Source organism: Syngnathus scovelli, chromosome 2 (assembly GCF_024217435.2).
Source record: "Syngnathus scovelli strain Florida chromosome 2, RoL_Ssco_1.2, whole genome shotgun sequence".
Classification (NCBI taxonomy): domain Eukaryota; kingdom Metazoa; phylum Chordata; class Actinopteri; order Syngnathiformes; family Syngnathidae; genus Syngnathus; species Syngnathus scovelli.
Genome location: NC_090848.1, coordinates 28553510 through 28579136, shown reverse-complemented (window position 1 = coordinate 28579136; position 25627 = coordinate 28553510). Strand labels below are relative to the sequence as shown.

The following is a 25627-nucleotide window of genomic DNA, read 5'->3' as shown; positions in this document are numbered from 1 at the left end:
ATGATGAAAAACATAAATGGACTTTGTTTTCCCTCGCCCGGACGCGGGTCACCGGGGCCTCCCTCTGGAGCCAGGCCTGGAGGCGGGGCTCGAAGGCGAGCGTCTGGTGGCCGGGCCTTCGCCCATGGGGCCCGGCCGGGCATAGCCCGAAATGGAAACGTGGGTCCCCCTTCCCATGGGCTCACCACCTGTGGGAGGGGCCGAAGGGGTCGGGTGCAATGTGAGCTGGGCGGCAGCCAAAGGCAGGGACCTTGGCGGTCTGATCCCCGGCTGCAGAAGCTGGCTCTTGGGACATGGAATGTCACCTCTCTGGCTGGAAAGGAGCCCGAGCTGGTGTGCGAGGCAGAAAGATTCTGACTAGATTTAGTTGGACTAGCCTCCACGCACAGTTTGGGTTCCGGTACAAGCCCTCTCGAGAGGGGCTGGACTCTCTTCCACTCTGGAGTTGCCCACGGTGAGAGGCGTCGAGCAGTTGTGGGTATACTTATTGCCCCCCGGCTGGGCGCCTGCACATTGGGGTTCACCCCGGTGAACGAGAGGGTAGCCTCCCTCCGCCTTCGGGTGGGGGGACGGGTCCTGACTGTTGTTTGTGTCTATGCACCAAACGGCAGATCAGAGTACCCACCCTTCTTGGGGTCCCTGGAGGAAGTGCTGGAGAGCGCTCCTTCTGGGGACTCCATCGTTCTACTGGGTGACTTCAATGCTCAAGTGGGCAATGACCTGGAAGGGCGTGATTGGGAGGAACGGCCCCCCTGATCTGAACCCGAGCGGTGTTCTATTGTTGGACTTCTGTGCTCGACACGGATTTTCAATATTGAACACCATGTTCAAACATAAGGGTGTCCATGTGTGCACTTGGCACCAGGACACCCTAGGCCGCAGTTCGATGGTCGACTATGTAGTCGTGTCATCGGATATGCGGCCGCATGTTTTGGACACTCGGGTGAAGAGAGGGGCGGAGCTGTCAACTGATCAACACCTGGTGGTGGGTTGGCTCCGATGGTGGGGGAAGATGCCGGTCCGACCTGGCAGACCCAAACGCTCTGTGAGGGTCTGCTGGGAACGTCTGGCAGAATCTCCTGTCAGGAAGAGCTTCAACTCCCAGCTCCGGCAGAGCTTTTCCCACGTCCCGGGGGAGGCGGGGGACATTGAGTCTGAGTGGACCATGTTCCGCACCTCCATTGTTGAGGCGGCCGACCGGAGCTGTGGCCGCAAGGTCGTTGGTGCCTGTCGTGGCGGCAATCCCCGAACCCGCTGGTGGACACCGGCGGTAAGGGATGCCGTCAAGCTGAAGAGGAGTCCTATCGGGCCGTTTTGGCCTGCGGGACTCCGGAGGCAGCTGACAGGTACTGGATGGCCAAGCGGAACGCGGCTTCGGCGGTTGCTGAGGCAAAAACCCGGGCGTGGGAGGAGTTTGGTGAGGCCATGGAGAATGACTTTCGGACGGCTTCGAGGAAATTCTGGTCCACCATCCGGCGTCTCAGGAGGGGGAAGCAGTGCAACGTCAACACTGTTTACAGTGGGGATGGCGTGCTGCTGACCTCGACTCGGGACGTCGTGAGTCGGTGGGGAGAATACTTCGAAGACCTCCTCAATTCCACCTACACGCCTTCCATTGAGGAAGCAGGGCCTGGAGACTCTGAGGCGGATTCTCCAATCTCTGGGGTCGAAGTCACTGAGGTAGTTAAAAAGCTCCTCGGTGGCAAGGCCCCGGGGATAGATGAGATCCGCCCGGAGTTCCTAAAGGCTCTGGATGTTGTGGGGCTGTCATGGCTGACACGCCTCTACAACGTTGCGTGGACATCGGGGACAGTGCCTCTGGATTGGCAGACTGGGGTGGTGGTTCCCCTCTTTAAGAAGGGGGACCGGAGGGTGTGTTCCAATTACAGGGGAATCACACTCCTCAGCCTCCCTGGTAAGGTCTATTCAGGGGTGCTGGAGAGGAGGGTCCGTCAGGAGGTCGAACCTCGGATTCAGGAGGAGCAGTGTGGCTTTCGTCCTGGCCGTGGAACAGTGGACGCGCTGGAGAGACTATGTCTCTCAGCTGGCCTGGGAACGCCTTGGGATCCCCCGGGATGTGCTGGATGAAGTGGCTGGGGAGAGGGAAGTCTGGGAGTCCCTCCTAAAGCTGCTGCCCCCGCGACCCGACCCCGGATAAGCGGAAGAAGATGGATGGATGGATGGATGGAAATGCAATTATTAACAGCATTAAAAAAAAAAAAAACATCCCTACAAAACTGCTATCAGTGATTCTCATAAAATACGACACTGTTATTATGAATAACAGTCTCCATCACTTCAGTGCCTGCAGGTCAGATTAATGAAAGATGCATGTTTATCTTATGAGATCACATCAAACGGCAAACATTCTGACCAAATATATCATCTTGAAGAATCGGTGAAAGCATACATCCAAATAAAGTAATCAAAACGGCAACACGGTGAGGGGTATCTGAAAATCAGAGCAGAGTTTTAACTCACAAACACCTGGTAACAGAGGTGAGGAAACGGGAAACAATTCCTTAAAGTAAGCCTTAAGAATTTTACAGGTTAAGATTAGTCACAAACAGGTGGTGCATCAATGTCCTTGAGCATCCTGCATTGTTTGAAAATGAGAATGGTCGCTAGTTTCAATCCCTGCTATTTGTACAGATCATATTCAAAATGCATTTTTTTACAACAAACTTGAAAGCCTCCCCTTCATTTTCAGTGGGAACAGTGTTGTTGGTCTCCCTTTTTTGCTAGTGTGTCATAGTCTGGAGTAAAATTTGTTGTGGCAATTCTTAGGAGAGATCCGAGGTGTTGGTCCGTTTACCTAGATCTGTGACGGGTTGATGTTTATGTTCATGTGGCTGAACGTCACGTCGCGTACGTCGAGCCAAATTGGCCACTCTTTTTAAACACTCGGCACTCAGTGTCCACCTTGCTTTTCCTTGGGCGACTCATTTTAATGGAAGGATTCTGGGGGAAGGTTTGTGGGTGGCTTTAGCATAAAACTGTATCCGAAAGCTCGGCGCGCAAATTACAAGAATGCTGTCGTCACAGCCCACGCTCTAAATTCGGCACTAAAACATGCACTTGTGAGTGTGCACCGAGCTTTCTGACACGGCTTCCGGTAGTAAATGCGCAGGCGAGTGGTTCCCCATCTACTGGGGAAACGCAGTCATTGCAGGCAAAATAACCGAAAAAAATGTTTAATAATACAATTTATTTAGGGTTGGCGGGCCGGATTAAATGGTCCCGTGGGCCGGATGTGGCCCGCGGGCCGTAGTTTGCCCATACCTGGTTTAGCCTGTTGTTGCTCGTTCATGACTGTTCTTGGTGTGGGCTTTTGTCTAATAAATTGCCCCCCAAAATGCGACTTATACTCCGGAGCGACTTATATATGTTTTTTTTCACTTTTTGGGGCATTTTATGGCTGGTGCGATTTATACTCCGGAAGGACTTATAGTCCGAAAATTACGGTAAATTCTTTAGCGTGATCTTGTCTTGTGGGCGGAGATTTCCAGAGATGCAACGCAGCTGGTCGCTGCCGGTGTGAATTGCAGTCGAGGGTCTTCCGCGGAACAACTGCACCAATGTGGTGAAAATGTGGAGTTTTTGAAATTTTGTAATTTCAAGAATGTTGAAAATCCTCTCCAATGTAAATTGAATGAGCTGAATGATGTGAATTTCAAATGGAATGAATGGTAAAAGTCTGGCTAAATTTTTTTTTTTAATTTTGGGAAAACCGTACAAAAAGGTGCACGGAATAAATATAATAATAATAATAATAATAATAATAATAATAATAATAATAATAAAGCTGAAAATAAAAACTTCACCTTCACACAACGAAGTGAGTGGTGTCAAATAACATGGCATATGCCTTCACACAAAGTACAGCAATAACATATAGTATGCCTTCGCCTTCACACAATAATAAAGTACAGGAAAGTGTGTAAAGTGCAGGGGGGATTCCAGAAAGCAGATTCAACATACTCTGAGTCTATCCCTGAACTCTGAGTTGACTTACTCTGAGATGGGAGACTGAGTATTCGGTTCCAGAAAATCTGAGCTGAGTTAGTTCAATCAACTCTGAGTATGTTCACCTGGAGTTACGGGCATGGATTAGCCTAGACCAGCTAACATCAGGCGAAAGGCAGTCTACACGCTGAACTGGTTGCCACCCAGTCACAGGGCACACATAAAGAACAACCATTCACACCCACTTGCACACCGCCATTGAACAGGACTCGATCTCACGGTGCCCATATGTATATTAGTGGTGTCAGTTAATCGAGTTATTAGTGCGGTTAAGCCAACCTCCTTTTAATGCCACCAATTTTTTTTAGTCACGCGATTAAGGCCTAATAAAATTTGTACTCTTTTCACGTATTGTAGCAGCAGAAAAACTACAACACTTTACTGGATCTTGCAAGACTGCAAATAAACATCAAGCACGCCACACTGGTGACACTAGTTTTGGCTTGTTGTGCAGAAATGTTATCTGTTTTTAGAAAGATGGTGAACGGTCTGTTAATTCTTTCTTGAGAAATCAGAAAACGTGTTAATATGGTGAATCAAGACTGTTATATTGCTGCTCAGTTAAAAACAAACTACGTTTGTTGCACTATAAGCTGAGTCCTTGTTTACATTTTATACGCATATTATATTATATTTTTTAGATTGCTCAAATTTTGAATTCTTAACCACTGTTGAGGGGCTGTTTGTGTGACTTTTTTATAAATTGAATCTAGTTCAATAAAAAATATGTCTGCAAAAGAAAATCAATCCTCTTCTTCATATTAAGGGTATCAACATTTGCTAAAATAACGGATCAGGAAAAAAAATCAAGGGATTTTTTTACAATAATTAAAATGCACAATTAACTAAATAACACAATTAGATTAATTAAGTTGGAAATTAACACGATATAAAAAAATAACACAATTAATCATGAGTGTCAAGTCAATGGGCAAACTTCAAATTTGGCCCATTGAGATATCCATAGGCTGCAGTGGTTCATCACTTCCTTGTTGCGCTGCATTACTGTGCTCCTCCCTGAGTCTTTTACATTTAGATTTGTACCACCTACCTCAAGTTTGCACTCTTTGCCTGTCAGCCCATAGTCGTTTGTAATTACTAGCCACGAATACGTACATAATCAATGTGGATTTATTTGGCCTTTAACACCAAGGAACACAGACGAGTCGTGACACCTTCACTGTTAACTGATTAAATGGTTAACTGAAAAGCGTTCAAATCCCATTTAACAAGGTGATATTTAGCTATGGACAATGCACCTTTTATTACTCAATTCAAAATCGAACAGGATTCCTGTATTTTTTACGGTTAGTGTGATATGATTTAAGAAGAACAAAACAGTAAAATACTGTACGTACATCTAAATAATTCACAGAAAAGGTGATTATTTGAACTAATCGAGGCTGTGGTATACACACATGCAAATATGACAATAGTACCTCACTTTGGCCCATGAAAAACAAGTGTGAGTGTGTGAGCTTGTGTGCGTGTGTTCGCAAGCGCGGGAGTGTTTTTGACCTGTCAGGCAAGTTGTGTTCAGGGACTCCTCCCAGAAAGTATGTGCGTCCAAAGGTTGGGATGTTCTCAGAAAAAAATTGCGTGAAGAGTTGGATGCGGTTGCTCCTCACCACCACTCGATACGGAGGAGATCGCAGGATGATGATCTCCAACTAAACAATTCCACAATCAATTAATTAACTTGAGTGCTTTAAACCGATTGGTTAATATGTTAAGTGCACCTGCAAATAGGAACAGGTTAATTTCACACTTAAAGTTATATGACACCCAACTCAACGGCACCAATTTATACTTTTGTGTTCATGCAGTAATAATGTTAATTAATTTAATCATAAAATCTCTTATTGTGTTCTGTTTTTGCTCAGTTGGACAAACGATCTTTGGATTTATCCATATATCAAAAGTTTGGGGTCACCCAGATCTTTTGATATATACATACATACAGTGAATCGGTCGAATTCTGAATCTATTTTTCCCATCACAAATAATGGAAAAAAATGTAATCCGTTCCAAGACTAAAAAAAAAAAAACGCCTTTTTTAAGCATTTTTTCATTTGCGCATTTTTGTCTGATCGCGCAACTGCAGCGCACTGGCGAACGCGCAACTGTAGTGCGCTACCGACCGCGCAACTGCACCGCGCTGGTCGCATTATTGTGACAGAGCCGTCGCTGAAATTTAGAAAATATTTTTAAAGTCCTGATGTACTTTCCAAAATTTAAGTGGACCTCAGTGCGCAGGGAGCTTAATTTGGTCCGATCGCGCAACGGCAGCGCTCCGGACGCTCACTGTCGCATTGATTTAAGAGCGTCTTTGTGTTTTAGGATGGCTTTACTGCTCCCACTTGCTTTCTTTGGAGGCATGATTAGGGATTAATACAATCCTCAAAGTAACGAAAATACAATAACGAATGGAGTCAGTCGGCATCCGGGCCGAGGGTTTTCTCGGGTCCTTTTGTCTCATCTCGCGAGGGTCGACCTCCGAATTTTGTTCGACAACCGAAGCAAAAAATCTCTAATTTTTCGTTTGAATTCTTATTTGTTAGAGAACCGGGACGTTCGAAAACCGAGGTTTGACTGTATATCAAAAGTTTGGGGTCACTCAGACAACTTAGTGTTTTCCATTTTAAACTAGTGTTGTTTTTGCTCAGTTGGACATCGATCTGACAGTCACCTGCATAGCAGTGGAAGGAAATACCATGTTTCCTTAAAATGGAACCCAAAGCAGAGTCCCCAAAACTAAAACCTTTTGGGCCACCATCATCAACATCAGCAGAAGAGTATTGAAAATGAGGAAAATAAGATGAAAGTGAATATAGAAGCATACATACTACTTTGGGATTCGCATCGCTGACCCTAAGGAGTGGGGAGGTGGGATCTTTGGGCTGAAATTCCTCCATCTCACCACCAAACTGGAAGAAAGCCTTCAGGTGGCCTCGGACCACGGCCAGACACAAGAACTGGTCCTGGTTGTGGATATACGGGCTCATCACATAGTCCCGGCATGAAAGGTCGTCTGATTAACACGTACTCTGTTTTGAAGCAGCAACAAAATCCCTCTGTGGGAGACCAACTTGACTTCCTGCTCGAAGCGTTGCATGCGCGCCGACTCATCGCTGAAGGAAATTTCGGCAAAGCCGGTGCCGTCAAAATAAGCGGCGTCGTTCACCCAGGCCTGTGTTAGCGCTGGCTTGGACCTTTTTATGGCATGAAAAAGTACACATTAACACCCAGACAAAAGATGTTAGTGAAGTGGACAGGTGCAAGCTCTCACCTGCCGCATGGCTTCTCTTGTGTGGTGTTCAGCTGGAAGATTTGCTCAAAGTTGTACAAGCTGAGTACTTCTTCATTGAGCGTGTCCAACTCCATGCAGCCCTTGAAGCCCGGCAGGGCTAACGGGTCAGGGGGCTGCACGAGGAGAAGATATATGATGAAGAAATCTCAGTCATAACAACGAAAGAGTTAATCATGGTATCACACAGGAGTTATCTTAAATACAGTAATGCCAAAAATATCATCATTCCTTATGGCTACTGCTGTAAAGACTAATCACGGTGTCCTGTATGGGTGTGTGCTAAGAGGAATATCACTAAAAAAGTACATTCTGATGTTATGAAGGTGACTTAATTTTAGTGTTACCACTGGCTGCCAGAATAAAAAGTAATCAAGCTAACCTCCACAGCAGTATGCGCTTGTTTCCCTTACATTTACTGTATATAATTAGAAAATACAGTCCTGTGAAAAAAAGTATTTGTCCTCTTCTGTAATCCTTACTTTTTGCAGTTTCCTAATTTGTTTAAACAAACAACAATCAAACAACTGTAAATATCAGTTCAAGCTACCTCAATAGATCAACACATAAAACTAGACTATAAAATGTCTGGAGAAATTGCGTGAGAAGGCGAAGAAACTGAATAAATTCTTAGGGAATGCTGCAGAATAATGTTGAAACGAGTCGAATTACTTGAGAAATGTAGAAATGAGAAGTTTAAAACGAAATTTTGGAGAATTTCGGGTGAATTTCAAAATTGAAAATTTGGAATTTTTAGTAAGTGGGAAGTTGTGGACTAGGTAGGGAAATGATGAACAGTTGAATGTTGGAATGGGTTGAATCCATTGAAACGTAAAAATAAGAGGTAATTGGGGAGAATGTGGCGTGAATTTCAAAATTGAAAATGTGGAATTTTTGTCAGGTGGGAAGTTGTGGAATAGGTAGGGAAAAGATGAACATTTGAACGTTGGAACAGGTTGAATCAGTCAAAAAATGTAGAAATTAGAAGGGAAAATGAAAATTTTGAGAAATTGCAGTGAATTTCAAAATTGAAAATGTAAAATTTTTCATAAGTGGGTAGTTGTGGAATAGTAAAGAAAAAGGTGAACAGTTTAAAGTTGAAATGGGTTGAAAAATGTAGAAGTTACATTAAATGTTAAATGCCCCATAGAGAATGAATGGGAATATAAAAAAAAATGCGCAAAAATGTTTTGAAATTTGGAACAAAACAAAAACTACGGGTTTAAGAAGTTCACTTTGGAATTCTAAAGTTGAAACGGGTTGAATCGTACAAAAAATGTAAAAGTTAAGGCAAATGTTTAATTTAGGTCACTTCTGGTTTTATTTAGGGCACTTCTGGTTGAATTAAGGTCATTTCCGGTTTATTTGGGGCACTTCTGGTGTGTTTGGAGTCACTTCCAGTTGAGTTGAGGTCACATCCGGTTTATTTGTGTCACTTCCGGTTAAATTTAGGTCACTTCTGGTTTGATTTGGGGCACTTCTGGTTTAATTTGGGTAACTTCTGGTTTGATTTGGGGATCTTCCAGTTAACTTTCTGTTAAATTGGGGCACTTCCGGTTCACTTCCTGTTCATTTTGGGGCCCTTCCTGTTTGTTTTGGGGCACTTCCGGTTCACTTCGTGTTCATTTTGTGGCACTTCTGGGTCAATCCACGATGGCCGCCACACTGTGGAAGTGGGGGTGAAGGGGTGAATTGGGTAAGCATAGTGGAAGTGGGGGTGAAGGGGGTGAATATGGTAAGCATAAGGTGAACAAAGTGAATAAAGTTGGAATGGGTTGAAAAATGTAAAAATTAGAAGGGAAAAAACACATTTTAGAGAATTTGGCGTGAATTTCAAAATTGAAACTTTTGAATTTTTGGTAAGTGAGAAGTTGTGGAATAGGTAGGCAAAAGATGAACACTTGAATGTTGGAATGGGTTGAATCGGTTAAAAAATGTAGAAGTTAGAGGAAATGTTGAATACCTCAGAGAATGAATGGGAATTTAAACCAAAAATTGCGCCTACAATTTTTGAAATTTGGAACAAAACGAAAACTACGGGTTCAAGAGGTTCACTTTTGGGGTTCAAAAGTAGAGACGGGTCGAATCGGACAAAAATTGTAAACGTTAGGGCAAATGTTAAATTCAGGTCACTTCTGGTTTCATTTAGGGCACTTGTTGAAATAAGGCCACTTCCGGTTTATTTGGGGCACTGCCGGTTTAATTTAGTGCACTTCCGCTTTAGCTGAGGTTACTTCCGGTTTATTTGGGGTCACTTCCGGTTTAAAAAGGTCACTATCTGTTTATTTAGCTCACTTCCGGTTTAATTTAGGTCACTTCCGGTTTGGTTTGGGGAACTTTCGGTTTAATTTGGGGCACTTCCGGTTTGATTTGGGGCACTTCCGGTTCACTTCCTGTTAAAATTGGGGCACTTCCGGTTCACTTCCTGTTCATATTCGGTTACTTCCTATTCATTTGGGGGCTCTTCCTGTATGTCTTGGGGCACTTCCGGTTCACTTTGGGGCACTTCTGGGTCAATCCAAGATGGCCGCCACACTGTGGAAGTGGGGGTGAAGGGGTGAATTGGGTAAGCATAGTGGAAGTGAGGGTGAAGGAGGCGAATATGGTAAGCATAAGGTGAACAAAGTGAATAAAGTTGGAATGGGTTGAATCGTTTGAAAAATGTAGAAATTAGAAGGGCAATTTTTGAGAATTTGGTGTGAATTTCAAAATTGAAAATTTGGAATTTTCGATAAGTGGGAATTTGTGGAATAGGTACGGAAAAGATGAATAGTTGAAATTTGGAACAAGTTGAATCGGTTGAAAAATGTAGATTTTAGAAGTGAAAAACGAAATTTTGTGAAATTTTGTGCAAATCTTAAACGTGAAAACGTATTTTTTTTTAATTTGGCAAGTTTGGCAATGTCCCCAATGTGATTTGAATTTGTTGAATGATGTGAATTTCAAACTGGAACGACGTAAATGTGAAATGTTGAATCTGCCATTAAAAATGAATGGGGAAAAATTTGCCAGAAATTTGTGAAAACAGAAAATATTTTGAATGAAAAAATGAATATTTGGTATAAGTGAAAAGTGGAACAGAGTGAATCGGTTTAAGTATGTGGAACTAGTTAAGTGTTGAAAAAGTGGGCAGAATAAGTAGAAAAATAACTAGAAAATGCAATTCCTGTAGAAATTGCGTGTGAAGGCAAAGACGTTGAAGAGCTACTTGAGGAATGCTGCAGAATGATGTTTAAAGTTGAAACGGGTTGAATTGGTTGAAAAATATAGAAATTAGAAGGGAAAATCGAAATTTGAGAAAATTTGGTGTGAATTTCAAAATTGAAAATGTGGAATTTTTGGCAAGTGTGAATTTATTGAATTGGTAGGCAAAAGATGAAGTTATAAGTTGGAACGGGTAGAATCGGTTAAAAAATGTAGAAATTATGATTAAAAAATGAAATTTTGGAGGATTTGGCGTAAATTTCAAGATTGAAAATTTTGAATTTTTTGGTAAGTTTAAAGTTGTTGAATAGGTAAGCAAAAGAAGAACAGTTGAAAGTTGGAACGGGTTGAATCGGTTGAAAAATGTCGAAGTTAGAGCAAATGTTAAATCCCTTAGAGCAGGGGTCACCAACACGTTGCCCGCGGGCACCAGGTCGCCCGTGAGGACCGCATGAGTCGCCCGCAGGACTGTTCTAAAATTAGCTCAAATAGCGGCACTTGTCAGTGAGCTGCATCTATTTATTTTACAGTCAAACCTCGGTTTTCGAACGTCCTGGTTCTCGAACAAATTGGAATTCTAATAAAAATTCTAGATTTTTTGCTGCGGTTGTCGAACAAAATTCGGAGGTCGAACCTCGCGAGATGAGCCGGGAGGACCCAAGAAAACCCGACCGCGCGGCCCGGATGCCGACTGACTCCGTTGTTATTGTATTTCCGTTATTTTGAGGATTATATTAAGCCCTAATCATGCCTCCAAATAAAACAAGTGGGAGCAGTAAAGCCATCCTAAAACACAAAGACGCTCTTAAAGCAATGCGACAGTGAGCGCCCGGCGCTCTGCGGTTGCGCGATTGGACCAAATTAAGCTCCCTGCGCACTGAGGTCCACTTAAATTTTGGAAAGTACATCAGGGCTTTAAAAATATTTTCTAAATTTTAGCGACGGCTCTGTCACAATAATGCGACCAGCGCGGTGCAGTTGCGCGGTCGGCGATGCGCTACTTTTGCGCGTTCGGCGGTGCGCTGCAGTTGCGCGATTGGACAAAATTAAGCTCCCTGCGCACTTAGGTCGACTTACATTTTGGAAAGTACATAGAGAATTTAAAAATATTTTCTAAATTTCAGCGACGGCTCTGTCACAATAGTGCGACCAGCACGGTGCAGTTGCGCGGTGGGCGACATGTTACGGTTGCGCGTTCGGCGGTGCGCTGCAGTTGCGCGATCGGAAAAATATGCGCAAATGAAAAAATGCTTAAAAAAGGCGTTTTTGTTTTTTTATCTTGAAACGGATTAAAAAATGGCCCATTATTTGTATTGGGAAAAATAGATTCGAAATTCGACCGATTCGCTTCGAACGCATTGTGGTCAAAAACCAAGGTTTGACTGTAGTTTTGCTCTTCTTGTTAAAATCACACTTACATGTGAACTGGAAATGACAATAATAACACAATAAAAGCCAAATTGAGCAAATTGGCTATTTCAGAAGTCTGTGTCGAACTGGTAGCCCTTTGCCTTAATCAGTACCCAGGAAGTAGCTCCCGGTTTAAGAAAGGTTGGTGACCCCTGCCTTAGAGAGTGAATGGGAATGTAAAAACAAAAATTGTGTCAACATTTTTTTTAAATTTGGAACGAAACGAAATATACGGGTTCAGACGAAATATACGTGTTCAGGAGATTTATTTTTGGGGTTAAAATGTTGAAACGGGTTGAATCGGACAAAAAATTTAGAAGTTAGAGTAACTTCCAATTTATTTGGGGCCCTTCTGATGTAATTTATGGCACTTCCGGTTTATCTCGGGTCACTTCCGGTTTGAAAAAGTCGCTTCCGGTTCATTTGGGTCACTTCTGGTTGGATTTGGGTCACTTCCGGTTTCATTTACGTCACTTCCGGTTTAATTTAGAGCACTTCCGGTTTAGCTGAGGTCACTTCCGGTATATTTGGGGTCACTTCCGGTTTGATTTGGAGCACTTCCAGTTCATTCTGGGTTCATTGGGGGCACTTCAGGGTCAATCGAATATGGCCGCCACACTTCCAGTGTGGGTCAAGGGTTGAATTGTGTAAGCATAGTGGAAGTGGGGGTGAAGGGGGTGAATATGGTAAGCATAAGGTGAACAAAGTGAATAAAGTTGGAATGGGTTGAATCGGTTGAAAAATGTAGAAATTAGAAGGGAAAAACAAAATTTTTGGAAAATTTGGTGTGAATTTCAAAATTGAAAATTTTAAATTTTTGGTACGTGGGAAGGTGTGGAATAGGTAGGCAAAAGATGAACAGTTGAAAGTTGGAGTGAGTTGAATCGGTTGAAAAATGTAGAAATTAGAAGTGAAAAATGAAATTTTGCAAAATTTTGTGCAAATTTTAAACGTGAAAATGTGAATTTTTTTAATTTGGCAATTTTGGGAATGTCCCCAATGTGATTTGATTGTGCTGAATGATGTGAATTTCAAACTGGAAGGATGTAAATGCTTTGGAATGGGTTGAATCGGTTGAAAAATGTAGAAATAAGTGAAAAAGGAAATCTTGTGAAATTTTGCGCAAATTTTAAACGTGAAAACGTGAAATTTTTGGTAAGTGGGAAGGTGTGGAATAGTAGGCAAAAGATGAACAGTTGAAAGTTGGAACGAGTTGAATCGGTTGAAGTATGTAGAAATTCGAAGTGAAAAATGAAATTTTGTGAAATTTTGCAAAATTTTGCAAAATTTTGCAAAATTTTGTGCAAATTGTAAACGTGAAAACGTGACATTTTTTAATTTGGCAAGTTTGGGAATGTCGCCAATGTGATTTGAATGTGTTGAATTATGTGAATTTCAAACTGGAACAACGTAAATGTGAAATGTTGAATCTGCCATTAAGAATGAATGGGGAAAAATTTGCCAGAATTTTGTTAATTTTGTGAAAACAGAAATTTTTTTTGAATGAAAAAAATGTAAGTAACGGTGTCATGAATATATGGAACAAGCTCAGTGGCCTAGTGGTAGACTGTCCGCCCTGAGACTGGAAAGTTGTGGGTTCAAGCCCCGGCCGGGTCATACCAAAGACTATATAAATGGGACCCATTGCCTCCCTGCTTGGCACTCACCATTAAGGGTGGGAATTGGGGGATTAGATCACCAAATGATTCCCGCTGCTACTCACTGCTCCCCTCTCCCCCAGGGGATGGATTAAAATCACACGGGGATGGATAATAAAGGACAGGAATAACAATAGTGTGAAGGTTTTCACCTTCACACTAATAATAATAATAAAGGACAGGAATAACAATAGTGTGAAGGTCTTCGCCTTCACACAATAAAGGACGACAGTAACAATAGTGTGAAGGTCTTCACCTTCGTCTTCACACAACTAGAAAGGCAATTTCTGGAGGCGAATGCGCCTTGCGTTAAGTGTGAAAAATGAAAAACGCAAGAAACAGTAAGCGCTAAAAACGATAAGCGTGAAAACGATAAACAGGAAAAATGATAAGGGGGAAAAATAAAAAGTGAGAAAACGATAAGTGCGGAAAACGCTAAACGGGAAAAATGATAAGCGGGGAAAAACAGTAAGAGAAAAAACGATAAGCGGGAAAAACGGTAAGCGGGAAAAATGATAAGCGGGAAAAATGGAAAGCGAGAAAACGATAAGCGTGGAAAATGATAAATGGGAAAAATGATAAGTGGGAAAAACGGTAAGAGAAAAAACAATAAGCGGGAAAAACGGTAAGCGTGAAAAATGATAAGCGGAAAAAATGGAAAGCGAGAAAACGATAAGCGCGGAAAATGATAAACCGGGAAAATGATAAGCGCGAAAACGGTAAGAGAGAAAATAAGCGGGAAGAACAGTAAGCAGGAAAAATGATAAGCGGGAAAAATGGAAAGCAAGAAAACGATAAACGACTGTTTTCTTTTCTTTTTTTTTTTTAATAATAGGGTATGGCAGATTAAATATTAAAACCTGTCCAACAAGTTGCAGATGCCCAATGCAGGGCTCAAACCCACAACCTGATAATAAGAGTCTCATGCTCTATTGACTGAGCTAACCAGCCTTTATTGAGTAATAATATTGTGTAAGGGTGCTTGCAGTAACATATTAAAAATGTTATTTCTATACACATGACCTGGAACATAATTTCAAAGTCAATCTTGTCTGCTGACTTTCCCACGGCAGTGCCATGTCTTCGCTGCAGTAACATAATTTAAAAAAAACATATTGATATATACTTGGGACTTTTTAAGATGGTGGTTGGACTTACTTTAAAAGTGCTGGGGTACCCCCCCACATAGAAGACAGTGTTATTGGTCAATAGGCTGAGAAGCCCTTGATCCCCTCCTGCCTCCACATAGGCTTTGGTGACCCTCTGGTCGCCTTCAGAAGCCTCCGAAGACATGGACATCTGACCATACTGCAGGATCCTTCAACACAAAAACACAGCGCAAGTAAAACAACACCAAGTCACATACGTGCATGTGTGTCGTACCCTACCTCTCCAGGACCACACTATTAAAGTTTCCGTTGGACTGGACATCTTCAGACATCAACACCTCTGCCGTTTCACCACCGATGTTAAAGTACCAGCGCAGCTTCCTCCCTTCCAGCGCCATTCCCAGGAAGTCTTTAGAGGACTACAAAGACCAGCAGTCAACACGATAGACTTTTTTCTCTTTTTTTTTATAATAGGGTATGGCAGATTAAATATTAAAACCTGTCCAACAAGTTGCAGATGCCCAATGCGGGGCTCGAACCCACAACCCTGAGAAGCCTCTTTTCATGCACATAAGAGCCATGGCACAACATAGTGCATTTACTGCTCATGCAGGTTAAAAGCACCATGACACTCAATGCCACACCTCAACCCTCAGAGTGGACACTTCTTACAAAGGTTCGGCTAAATTGCTGAATCATTTCGGTTCTGACAGAACCCAGAGGGACGGGTTGTAACCGCAACAGTGACCACTTTCACAAAGCAACACAAATTCCACTACGACATAATTACAGTTGATGAAATCAGTCTGATGTGACGTGTATAACAATCATGAGACAGGGAAATTTGAATTCAACACATAAGGGTGGGAGACAAGAATGTCAAGTGTTACAGGGGGAAATCAACAAATGGCCCCACTCGCCCAAACAGTATCCTGGGTAATATTGCGTTTGAGGATTTTGAATTAAGCTGAAAAATACACCCATTTTTATCCATCAGGAGGTGTTTAATCTATTTATTACGGGCAATATAATCTTATTGCAATATCTGTATTGAGTCAATTAGTCATTTATTTTCATCCATCAGGATGTATTTAATCTGTTTAGTATGGGCAATATAATCTTCTTGCAATATCTATATTGAGTCAATTAATCATTTATTTGAACAGTTAGGCCACACACAGCTCCCACGTCAGTATGCCACAAGAGTACTTTGTTGGTTGAGTTGCTTATTCATTGGTTTATCTGCTGCTTCTTTGGTTTAACTGCTTCTTCTTTGTGGTCGGAGGCAGCTGTGCACTGCCTGCAACAGAGGTGTCAAACTAATTTTTTTCACGGGCCGCATTGTAGTTATAGCTTCTTTCGGAGGGCCATTATGACTGTCAACCCAAATAAATGTATGAGCACCTCATATTATATACAGTAAAAGCTACAAAACAAACTGATAAATAACTCATTTTCAAATCAGACGAGTAAAAACTGGTCAAATATTTTAAAAAAAAGATATTAAGAGTGAAGACGATTTGCAATTCTAGTAATTATACACGAATTTGATGCACAATTTGTCTTCACGGGCCACATAAAATCATGTGGCGGGCCATATCTGGCCCCGGGGCCTTGAATTTGTCACCTGTGGCCTACAACATGCTTATTGCTGGAGTTGGGATTTTATTTCATTTTTTTTTTTTTTTTTATTAAATCTACATCCAATATTTTTCTAATATTTTATCAAAGGGTTAGGGTTGATATTAAGCATGCTACCCTACTTGTTCTGTTCTGTGAAAATCTAAAATCAGAGCACGGGTGTGTTTTCATGGCAATGCTTACATCTCTATTGCCAAGGTACAAGACAAACTGCTTGGCGCGGTCTTCCTGACGGTGGGAGCGCACAGCCTCGGGCAATGTGATGTAGAATTTGAGGGAGGTATAGGATGCTAGGTCTGCCAGGTTGGGCGGAGTGCGCACTTGAATGCCTGATGTGCCATTGAACTTCACAGGAACGCTCACCTGGATGCAAGAAAAAGTGGTTATAGAAAGTTACATTCATGTTCAGTAGCACTTGTCCTCATTAAGGTAGGGGTGAGCTGGGTGAGAAAATGGCTGTTTCAGAAGCAAAATGGTCTACTTTCTATTTAATTTGAGCGTTTTTTTTAGATATTTTGGTGCATGCTATCGTGATACAGAAAAGTTGCAATGTACCATAAAACAAACAAAAAACAAACTGTGAGGCGGACGGCACTGTACTGCCCACGAAATCATGTAGTCATCCTTCACTACTTCGCGGTTAAATTATCGAGGCCTCACTACATCGCGGATTGTTCAAAAGTATTAATCAAAATTCAAGAGAAGCTATTTGTCATGCTATCATGTTTTTTTCAGGTTGTTGTTGTCTTGTCTTGTGTGTCGTATTTTCACTACCGTATTTTCCGGACTATAAGTCGCACCGGAGTATAAGTCGCACCAGCCATAAAATGCCCCAAAAAGTGAAAAAAAAAAAAAAAAGTCGCTCCAGAGTATAAGTCGCATTTTGGGGGGCAATTTATTCGACAAAATCCCACACCAAAAACAGTCATGAACGAGCAACAACAGGCTAAACGATAGCAACAACAGGCTAAACGATAGGTATGCTAACGTGACAAACACAAACAAAGAGCTGAGAACGGGCCTGACGTGACATATAGAGTGATTAAGGACAACTATTACATGAATAACATGTTTATAAAACCATCGGTGTCACTCCAATTCATTAAATCCATCGATCGTTCGATACGATAGCAACAGGCTAAATGATAGGTATGCTAACGTGACAAACACAAACGAGGAGCTGAGAACGGGCCTGACGTAACATATAGAGTGATTTAGGACAACTATTACATAAATAACATGTTTATAAAACCATCGGTGTCACTCCAATTCATTAAATCCATCGATCGTTTGATACGATAGCAACAGGCTAAACGATAGGTATGCTAACGTGACAAACACAAACGAAGAGCTGAGAATGGGACTGACGTAACATATAGAGTTATTAAAGACGATTACATGAATAACACGTTCATAAAATCATCTGTGTCACTCCAATTCATTAAATCCATCGATTGTTCTTTGTCAACAATGGGTGCGCGCGGCTGAGGGCGCTGGCACTTCAAAATATTCCACAGGCTCATATAACGATAGATAAACTATATTTCAAATAACTATAATATAAGCAATAATATTATCAAACCATCCGTGCACTTTAAATCCATTAATTCCATCGATCAAATTCCTCGTCCTTTGTCACCATCGCCGTGTCCGAGCCCCATGCACCGTTCGCGGACACCCACTCGGCTGAGCGCCGGCCCCCGACTCAGTTGAGTAGGACCGGGCGTGCGTAAAAGCCATAATAGTTTTTCAAACCTTATATGTCACTCCAAATCCTTAATTCCTTCAAACTCTTTGTCCCCCGTGTCACTTAGAAATGATCACCGCTAATGATGCCGGTAGTCCTTACGTGGGTACCTTTGACCTTTATGTAAACAACCGCCACGCCGTGCCGTGCCACTGACGTCACTTGAAATAGTAATCCCTTGGTACATCACGGTTCTCCAAAGTTTCTTTCTGCTGCTCGATTACTGTTTTCAGCTGCATATTTTACAACTTGAAGTTTGTAACCTGCAAAATATGAGTTTCTTTTTGGTGCCATTTTTCTTAAACCCACCCAGTTGATGAGTCACAGCCAACGGTGAAATTTAGAGCGCCCTCATCCAATTTTGTCTGAAAATATAATTTTTTTTCAGATGTAGTTTTTTGTTTTGTTTATTTGGTTGTTTTATCAAAGTAAAAGTCTGCTTTATTGTCGATTTCTTTTCATATACCAAGACACACAAAGAGATTGAAATTACGCTCCCACTATCCCTCGGTACACATATGCATACAAGCAACACAAAAAAATCCAAGAAGGCACAAACAATGAATAAATAAGAGTGTTGAATAAATGATAAATAAACAAATAATAATAAATGATAATAATAAACATAAGAGGAGCACAAATGGAGCAAGTGTACATACAGCAGACAGTGGACTTGGATATGGTGCTTTAAAGTGTTAATTGCTTTATTTGATGTTTTCTCTATTTTTTATGTTTTGAATATGTTCAAGATAAAGATATAAAAGCATGTGAAGTGATCAACTATACTAAAAATAACATGGGAAGTGGTCAACTATACTTGTAAGTAAGTGATGTCTTAATGATCAAGTAAAAATTTGTGGAAAAAAACATATATAAGTCGCTCCTGAGTATAAGTCGCCCCCCCTCCCAAACTATGAAAAAAAACGCGACTTATAGTCCGAAAATTACGGTACCTGTTTTATTTTGTTACCTTTCTCGTTTTAGTTCGTGGCTCCTTCCTCTGTGCTTCTGTCGACTTGTATTCCCTGATCCCAATTGTGTGCACCTGTGTCCTTGGGCCTAATTGTCTGTACCTGTGTCCTCGCCCTTCTGTGTGTATTTAGTCCGTGTCTTCCCCTTGTCTTGTGCCAGTGCGTCTTGTTTCGTCTCGAGCACCAGCGATTACGTGAGTTAAAGATATCCAGTAGAGAATACCATTGTGAGATACCTTTTTTTGTCAAGCCTGAGTTCCGTGTTTTTTCAGTATTGTATTGCCACCGTGATTTCCCTCTGTTAGAGGCGCTTTGAGTTTTTTCTGTCTCCAGCCAGTTGGAATAAATTTATTTTTGATTGACACTCTGCATCCGAGTCCGCTCCCTGATCCAAGCCTGACACTGTTGTCCGGGGTTGAGTTTCTTGTTATAAAAGAAAAGTTGTTATAAGAATAAAAGAGTTCTAAAAACATACTTATAGTATATACACTTGTACCTTGTTGTAAAAGAAAAGAATAAAAGAGTTCTAAAAATATAGTCACAGTAAGTACCGTAATTTCCGGTGTATAAGCCGCCAGTTTTTTCCAAAATTTTTAACCCTGCGGCTTATAGTTAGGTGCGGCTTATATGAGATTTTTTTCGTGATTTTTGTTATGACATGAAAACTTTTACTCTTAACACTATTATATACAGTAAAAGCTACAAAACAAAGAACTCGTTTTCAAATCAGATGAGTAAAAACTGGTCAAATATTTAAAAAAAATGTTTTATTAAAAGTGAAGACAATTTGCAATTCTAGTAATTACACACAAATTTGATGCACAATTTGTCTTCGCGGGCCACATAGAATAATGTGGCGGGCCGTATCTGGCCCCCGGGCCTTGAGTTTGACACCTGTGCTCTAAACCCTTTCTCTTACTCTGCCATGTGACTCAGAGATTACACAAAGCAGTGGCGCTGTTTGGACCATCTGCATTGTATTTAAACCCAATCAATCAGCATTTAAATTCAATTCTTCTGACATTTTGCTCACCAAAAACAAGTTGTAATGAATGTGAACTTTTAATGCATTTTATTCAGAAGGTGACTTTGAACCCTGAGGCTTAAATGGCGGCGCAGCGTACTTGTGGATTTTTACGGCCTCCGGCCTCCAGGGGGCGCTCTAGCAGGAAGCAAGAGCAAGACAGACGAAGAAGAGATAATGGGCCAAAGAAGACGTGCTAGTTTGTGTTTACAACATTTCGCGCATCACGCAGAACGCGATCAAGACGGACATTACTGAAAGGAAGCTTTTATACACAAACCGTCATTATGAGGGACAAAAGAAATGCATGATGACGCTTTTAAGCTATACGTGTCGCTCGTTAGTTTAATGTAATTTAGCGCTTTGTGCATGAATAAGATTAGCATGAAGAGACCCTCATCACACTCAAAGAAATGCATAAAAGCGACGACGAAAGAGAGACTGAGAAAGTGTGAGGCGAAGGATATCTAACGCTATTCCAATCGGACACTAAGAAGGAAGACTTCGATGGTTTCAGTGCACAGGAGGAAGATGAAGACGGCTCTTTTTTTACTTTTTTTTTTAACCAGCCCTGTTAGTGCTGTGCTACCGTGTTGCTGCTGTGTTGCTGCAGTATTACTGCCGCGTCACAGACAGTGTTTGGAAAGAAATGTTAAGGTATGTTATTAAAGCTTTAAAAAAAAAACTTTCTGTGTCCAGTCTTTCTTTGCTAATAACTCGCGTGCACACTTCCGCGTTGCTGCGGTACAACTGCTGCGTCATAGGCAATGTTTAGAAAGACATGTTCAAGTATGTTATTAAAACGTTAAAAAGGCTTTCTATGTACTGTCTTTCTTTGTAAAAAAACTCGTGTGCACGTGCGGCTTATAGTCCGGTGCGGTTTATGTAAGAAAAAAACTGAAATATCCCTGAATTTTAGCTGGTGCGGCTTATAATCCGGTGCGGTTTATAGTCCGGAAATTACGGTACACGTTTTTTCACTGATTGCGGGCGGTTCTGGTCCCTATTAACCGCAATAAATGAGGGATGACTGTATTAATTTAATTTATTTAACCTTTATTCTTCCACGTAAGATAAGTTATTTACAGTAATGACCTGGCTGCAGATTAAAACCTTGCAAAATAAAAGATAATAAATATACAAACTAGGGGTGGGTAATTAATCAAAATTGAGTAGTGATTTCAATGTTGGCTTCTCTAGAGACACGATTAATGTGCTGAACGGTGAGGTGTGTTCACGAATTCCCGATGATATGAAAGTACCGTGAATGCATCATGTTGCTTGCGTGGCAAACGTGTAGCGCAGGGGTCGGGAACCTATGGCTCGTGAGCCATACATGGCTCTTTTGGTGACTGCGTCTGGCTTGCGGACAAATTTGTTTACTCAATTGAAGTCATAAATAATTTTGTTATTTTATCAAAGTAAAAAATAGACCTACTGAAATCAAAATGTTAAATTAGCTTTCAAAATATAAAATACGATCACGTTTGCAATCCATCCCATTTGTTTTCTACCGCTAAAATCCACGGTTGCGTCATATCAGCCAATCCCAACTGCTCTTCGGTGTACAGAAGGGTGACGCCAGGTCGTACAAAAAAGTGCAATTTTTATTGGACAAAACTCCTGTCAGACACGCATAACCACACCCCTCCAATCTGGCCAAATCATGCACACCTGCTGCTGGTTAGTGGACGCTCGACCACGACTTCGCTTTTCGCACTTCCCCACGCTACGTGCCTGCCTCACTGATGGCGAAGAGAAAAAAAGATGACAGTTACCAAACATTTCCAAGTGAGTGGACCGAATAATTTGCATTTGTGGAGAGAGGAGGCTCTGCTATGTGCCTCATATGCAATGACAATATTGCATCAATGAAACGCTCCAACATTAAGCGCCACTTTGAGACACGACATGCGACATTTGCAACCAAATACCCAGCTGGGGACAGCAGAAAGAATGCATGTGAAGAGCTCCAAAGGAAGGTCCAAGCTAGTCAACAGCAACTCCGTGAATGGACTAGACAAGGTGACTTCAATTCAGCTAGTTTTGCTGGCGCATTAGCAATAGTGAGGAACAGAAACACTGATGGCGAGTATTTCAAAGCATTTATGCTTGATGTGCTAATGAACTTTTTGACGACTTGACGGATAAAGAAAAGATAATCAAATGAATAAAAGACATGACTCTGTCAGCAAGAACTGTTCATGATCGGGCCATTATGATGGCAAATCAAGTGGAGGAAACACAAGTGAGGGACATAAACAGAGCAGTCTACTTCTCCCTTGTTTTGGATAAATCAACAGACGTGAGCCATGTATCCCAATTCAGTGTGATTGCAAGATATGTTGCCGGTGACACGCTGCATGAGTAAAGTCTTGCTGTTTTGCCAATGAAGGGACCAACGAGAGGGGAGGATTTATTTAAGGCGTTCATGGAGTTTGCCCAGGGTAAAAATCTACCTATGGATAAACTCATTTCTCTGTGTACCGATGGCGCTCCATGTATGGTAGGGAAAAACCAAGGATTAGTGGCTCTTCTTCGTCAACATAAAAACAGACCTGTCCTCAGTCTTCACTGCATTCTGCATCAGGAGGTGCTTTGTGCGCAAATGTGTAGCGAGCAACTAGGTGAGGTGATGTCGCTGGTGATTTGGGTGGTCAACTTCATTGTTGCCAGAGCGTTACATGATTGCCACTTCAAAACACTGCTGAATGAAGTTGGAAATGCCTACCCTGGTCTGGTTCTGCACAGCAATGTCCGGTGGTTGTCAAGAGGGAAGGTGCTCGGCCGTTTCGCGGCTTGCCTGAGCGAAATCCTGACTTTTCTCGAAAATGAAAGGTGCTGAGCATCCTGAGCTAACCAACACTGAGTGACTTCTGAAGTTTTACTACCTTGTGGACATGACTGCCCATCTAAACCAACAACGTGAAAATGCAAGGCATTGGAAATACAGTCACATCCCTTCAACAAGCCGTGTCTGCATTCGAGAATAAGCTTGAGCTCTTTGTTGTGGATATTGAGACGGGCCGTTTACTTCACTTTGAAAAACTGAGGGAATTTGAAAATGCCTGCACAGCAAGAGACCCCTCTCAACATGTTGATATTCAGCAGTTAGCTAGCTTGACATCTAATCTCCTGCAGTCATTCAAAACCCGTTTTGGAGCATTTCGTGAGCACACTCGTCTTTTTCAATTCATCACTCATTCACACGTGTGCGTACTGGATGCAGTTACATCCCTGGTGTGTCTGTCGGAGAGTTTGAGCTTGAAATTGCCGATCTGAAGGCCGCTGACATGTGGGTGAATAAGTTCAAGTCGCTGAATGAAGAGTTGGAGAAGCTTGCATGACAGCAAGCAGCACTGGCCAGCCAACACAAGTGGACAGAAATGAAAAAACTTCCACATGCAGATGAGCTGATTGTGAAAACATGGAATGCGCTTCCAGTCACATATCACACACTGCAGCGAGTGAGCGTTGCCTTATTGACCATGTTCGGATCTACCTAATACATGTGAGCAGTCCTTCTCTCATCTCAAACACATCAAGACCAACCTAAGGTCATGTCTAACTGATGAGAGCCTCAACGCCTGCATGAAACTCAACCTTACCGCATATCAACCGGACTACCAAGCCATCAGCCATCAAATAAATCGCCACACAGCTAACGCTCGCCACACATCTAACGCTCGCCACGCAGCTAACGCTCGCCACGCAGCAGCTTTCAATAGCCAAAGAAACGGACGTGGAGAGGAATTAACAAAACCAAGGATCTCAATAGTGAAACGAAAATACGCTTAGAGCAGTATTTTCCGCCTAGATTGGACGCTCTGCAATCACGGCGCCTCTGAGCCAGTGTTGAAACTCTGTTGGACACTCTTTTTACCACCTTTTTACCATGCCGACGAAAGTGGAAAAAGAGCTTAAGGAAGCGATCAATTTTCTGACTGCGGAGATGGAGGCCGTCAAACTGGAGTAGAAAACAATTCCCAGCTTGGTTGAAGAAGTTAGAACGCTACGACTACAACTCAATGAGAAGAAGAAAACAATTGCGCATCTGGAAAATTGAGTGTCGGACCTCGAGCAGTACACAAGAATGAACGACATAATTGTCACTGGACTTGCGATTCAACCCCGGTCATTTGCCCGGGCGGTGGCGGGTTTCGATGAGACCAACCAGGCCGACTCAACCAGCGCGGAACAACAGGTGACAGCCTTTTTCCTGTCCAAGGGCATAGAACTGGACGGGCGTAGCATAGAGGCCTGTCACCCACGCCCACAGAGAAGGACAAGCGACAAACCTGCTGTAATACTGAGATTTGCAAACCGAAAACATAAAACGGCACTGTTAAAACAAAAGAAAATACTGAGAGGATCCGACGTTTACCTGAATGAGCACTTGAGCAAAAAGAATGCGGATATTGCCAAGAAAGCTCGTTTGTTACGAAAGAACAGAAAGATCCAATCCACATGGACAGCAAACTGCAAAGTTTATATAAAGCTGAACGGAACGCCAGAGGAATCCAGAGGGATGGTCGTCAGAAGTATAGAAGAAGAAACAAGTATCAGTGACAATCAGACGACAACTACACAAGGTAACAATGCTGTCTATTTATGGACTGGCTACCTGTGGAAATGACTGTGGACTGAAATGGCAAAAGACTCTTTTGATATAGTTGAACTCACTGAACATAACATGCATGGATTTGAATATATCATTGACCCTGATAGCAACTTCTTTAAGAATATAAACAACAAATGTCGTTATTATACAGATGACCAATTTAATGCTAAAATCAATGTAAATCAATTATCCATTTTAATCGCAGAAGCCTTTACACCAATTTTCAACATATTAAGGAGTACTTATACCATTTTAAGAAGCAATTCAATATTGTAGCTATATCTGAGACTTGGATTAACTCCGAGAAGGGTGCAGATTTTGAGTTAAAGGTTATGAACTCAAGTACAAGAGTAGGATGGATAAAAAGGGAGGGGGAGTGGCCTTGTTTGTAGACCAGAATCTCAACTTTAAGGTGATCGAAAATATGACTGTAACCATTGCTGATGTAATGGAATGTATTACCATAGAAATCGACAAATGAAAAAAAAGAAATGTAATTGTTTGTTGTGTTTATCAAGGTCCTGGCTCTAGCATTGACATTTTTAAGGACATTATGGAGGGATTATTCGCCAACACAAATCAGAAACTGAACTTCATCTGTGGTGATCTCAATATAGATCATCTGAATCCCAACAAACCTAAACAGACTGGCGAGTTCTATGATACATTGTTTAGTATGCGTCTCTTGCCCATGATCACCAAGCCAAACAGAGTAACATCACATTGTGCCACTCTCATTGATAACATATTCTCAAATAGCTTGGAAAACAATATCATTAGTGGGTTATTGCTGAGGTGGCTCGGTGCCGCACTGGTAGCACGTCCGCCTCACAGTTAGGAGGGTGCGGGTTCGATTCCAACTCCGGCCCTCCCTGTGCGGAGTTTGCATGTTCTCCCCGAGCCCGCGTG

The 25627-nt window shown here is 42.0% G+C and overlaps 1 protein-coding gene across 7 annotated transcripts in view; it reads right to left on the bottom strand.

The window, feature by feature from the left end:
• Positions 1 to 25627, bottom strand: part of lama5 (laminin, alpha 5) — a 463481-nt gene that overhangs the window by 52674 nt on the left and 385180 nt on the right. For all 7 annotated transcript variants that reach the window (XM_049753597.2, XM_049753598.2, XM_049753599.2 and 4 more), the window contains 7 exons: positions 16539 to 16718; positions 14994 to 15133; positions 14764 to 14923; positions 7316 to 7449; positions 7073 to 7238; positions 6873 to 7007; positions 5545 to 5696 (listed from right to left, as the gene is read on the bottom strand). In XM_049753597.2, the coding sequence (XP_049609554.1) occupies positions 5545 to 5696; positions 6873 to 7007; positions 7073 to 7238; positions 7316 to 7449; positions 14764 to 14923; positions 14994 to 15133; positions 16539 to 16718 (1067 nt within the window). The remainder of the gene's footprint in view (positions 1 to 5544; positions 5697 to 6872; positions 7008 to 7072; positions 7239 to 7315; positions 7450 to 14763; positions 14924 to 14993; positions 15134 to 16538; positions 16719 to 25627) is intronic.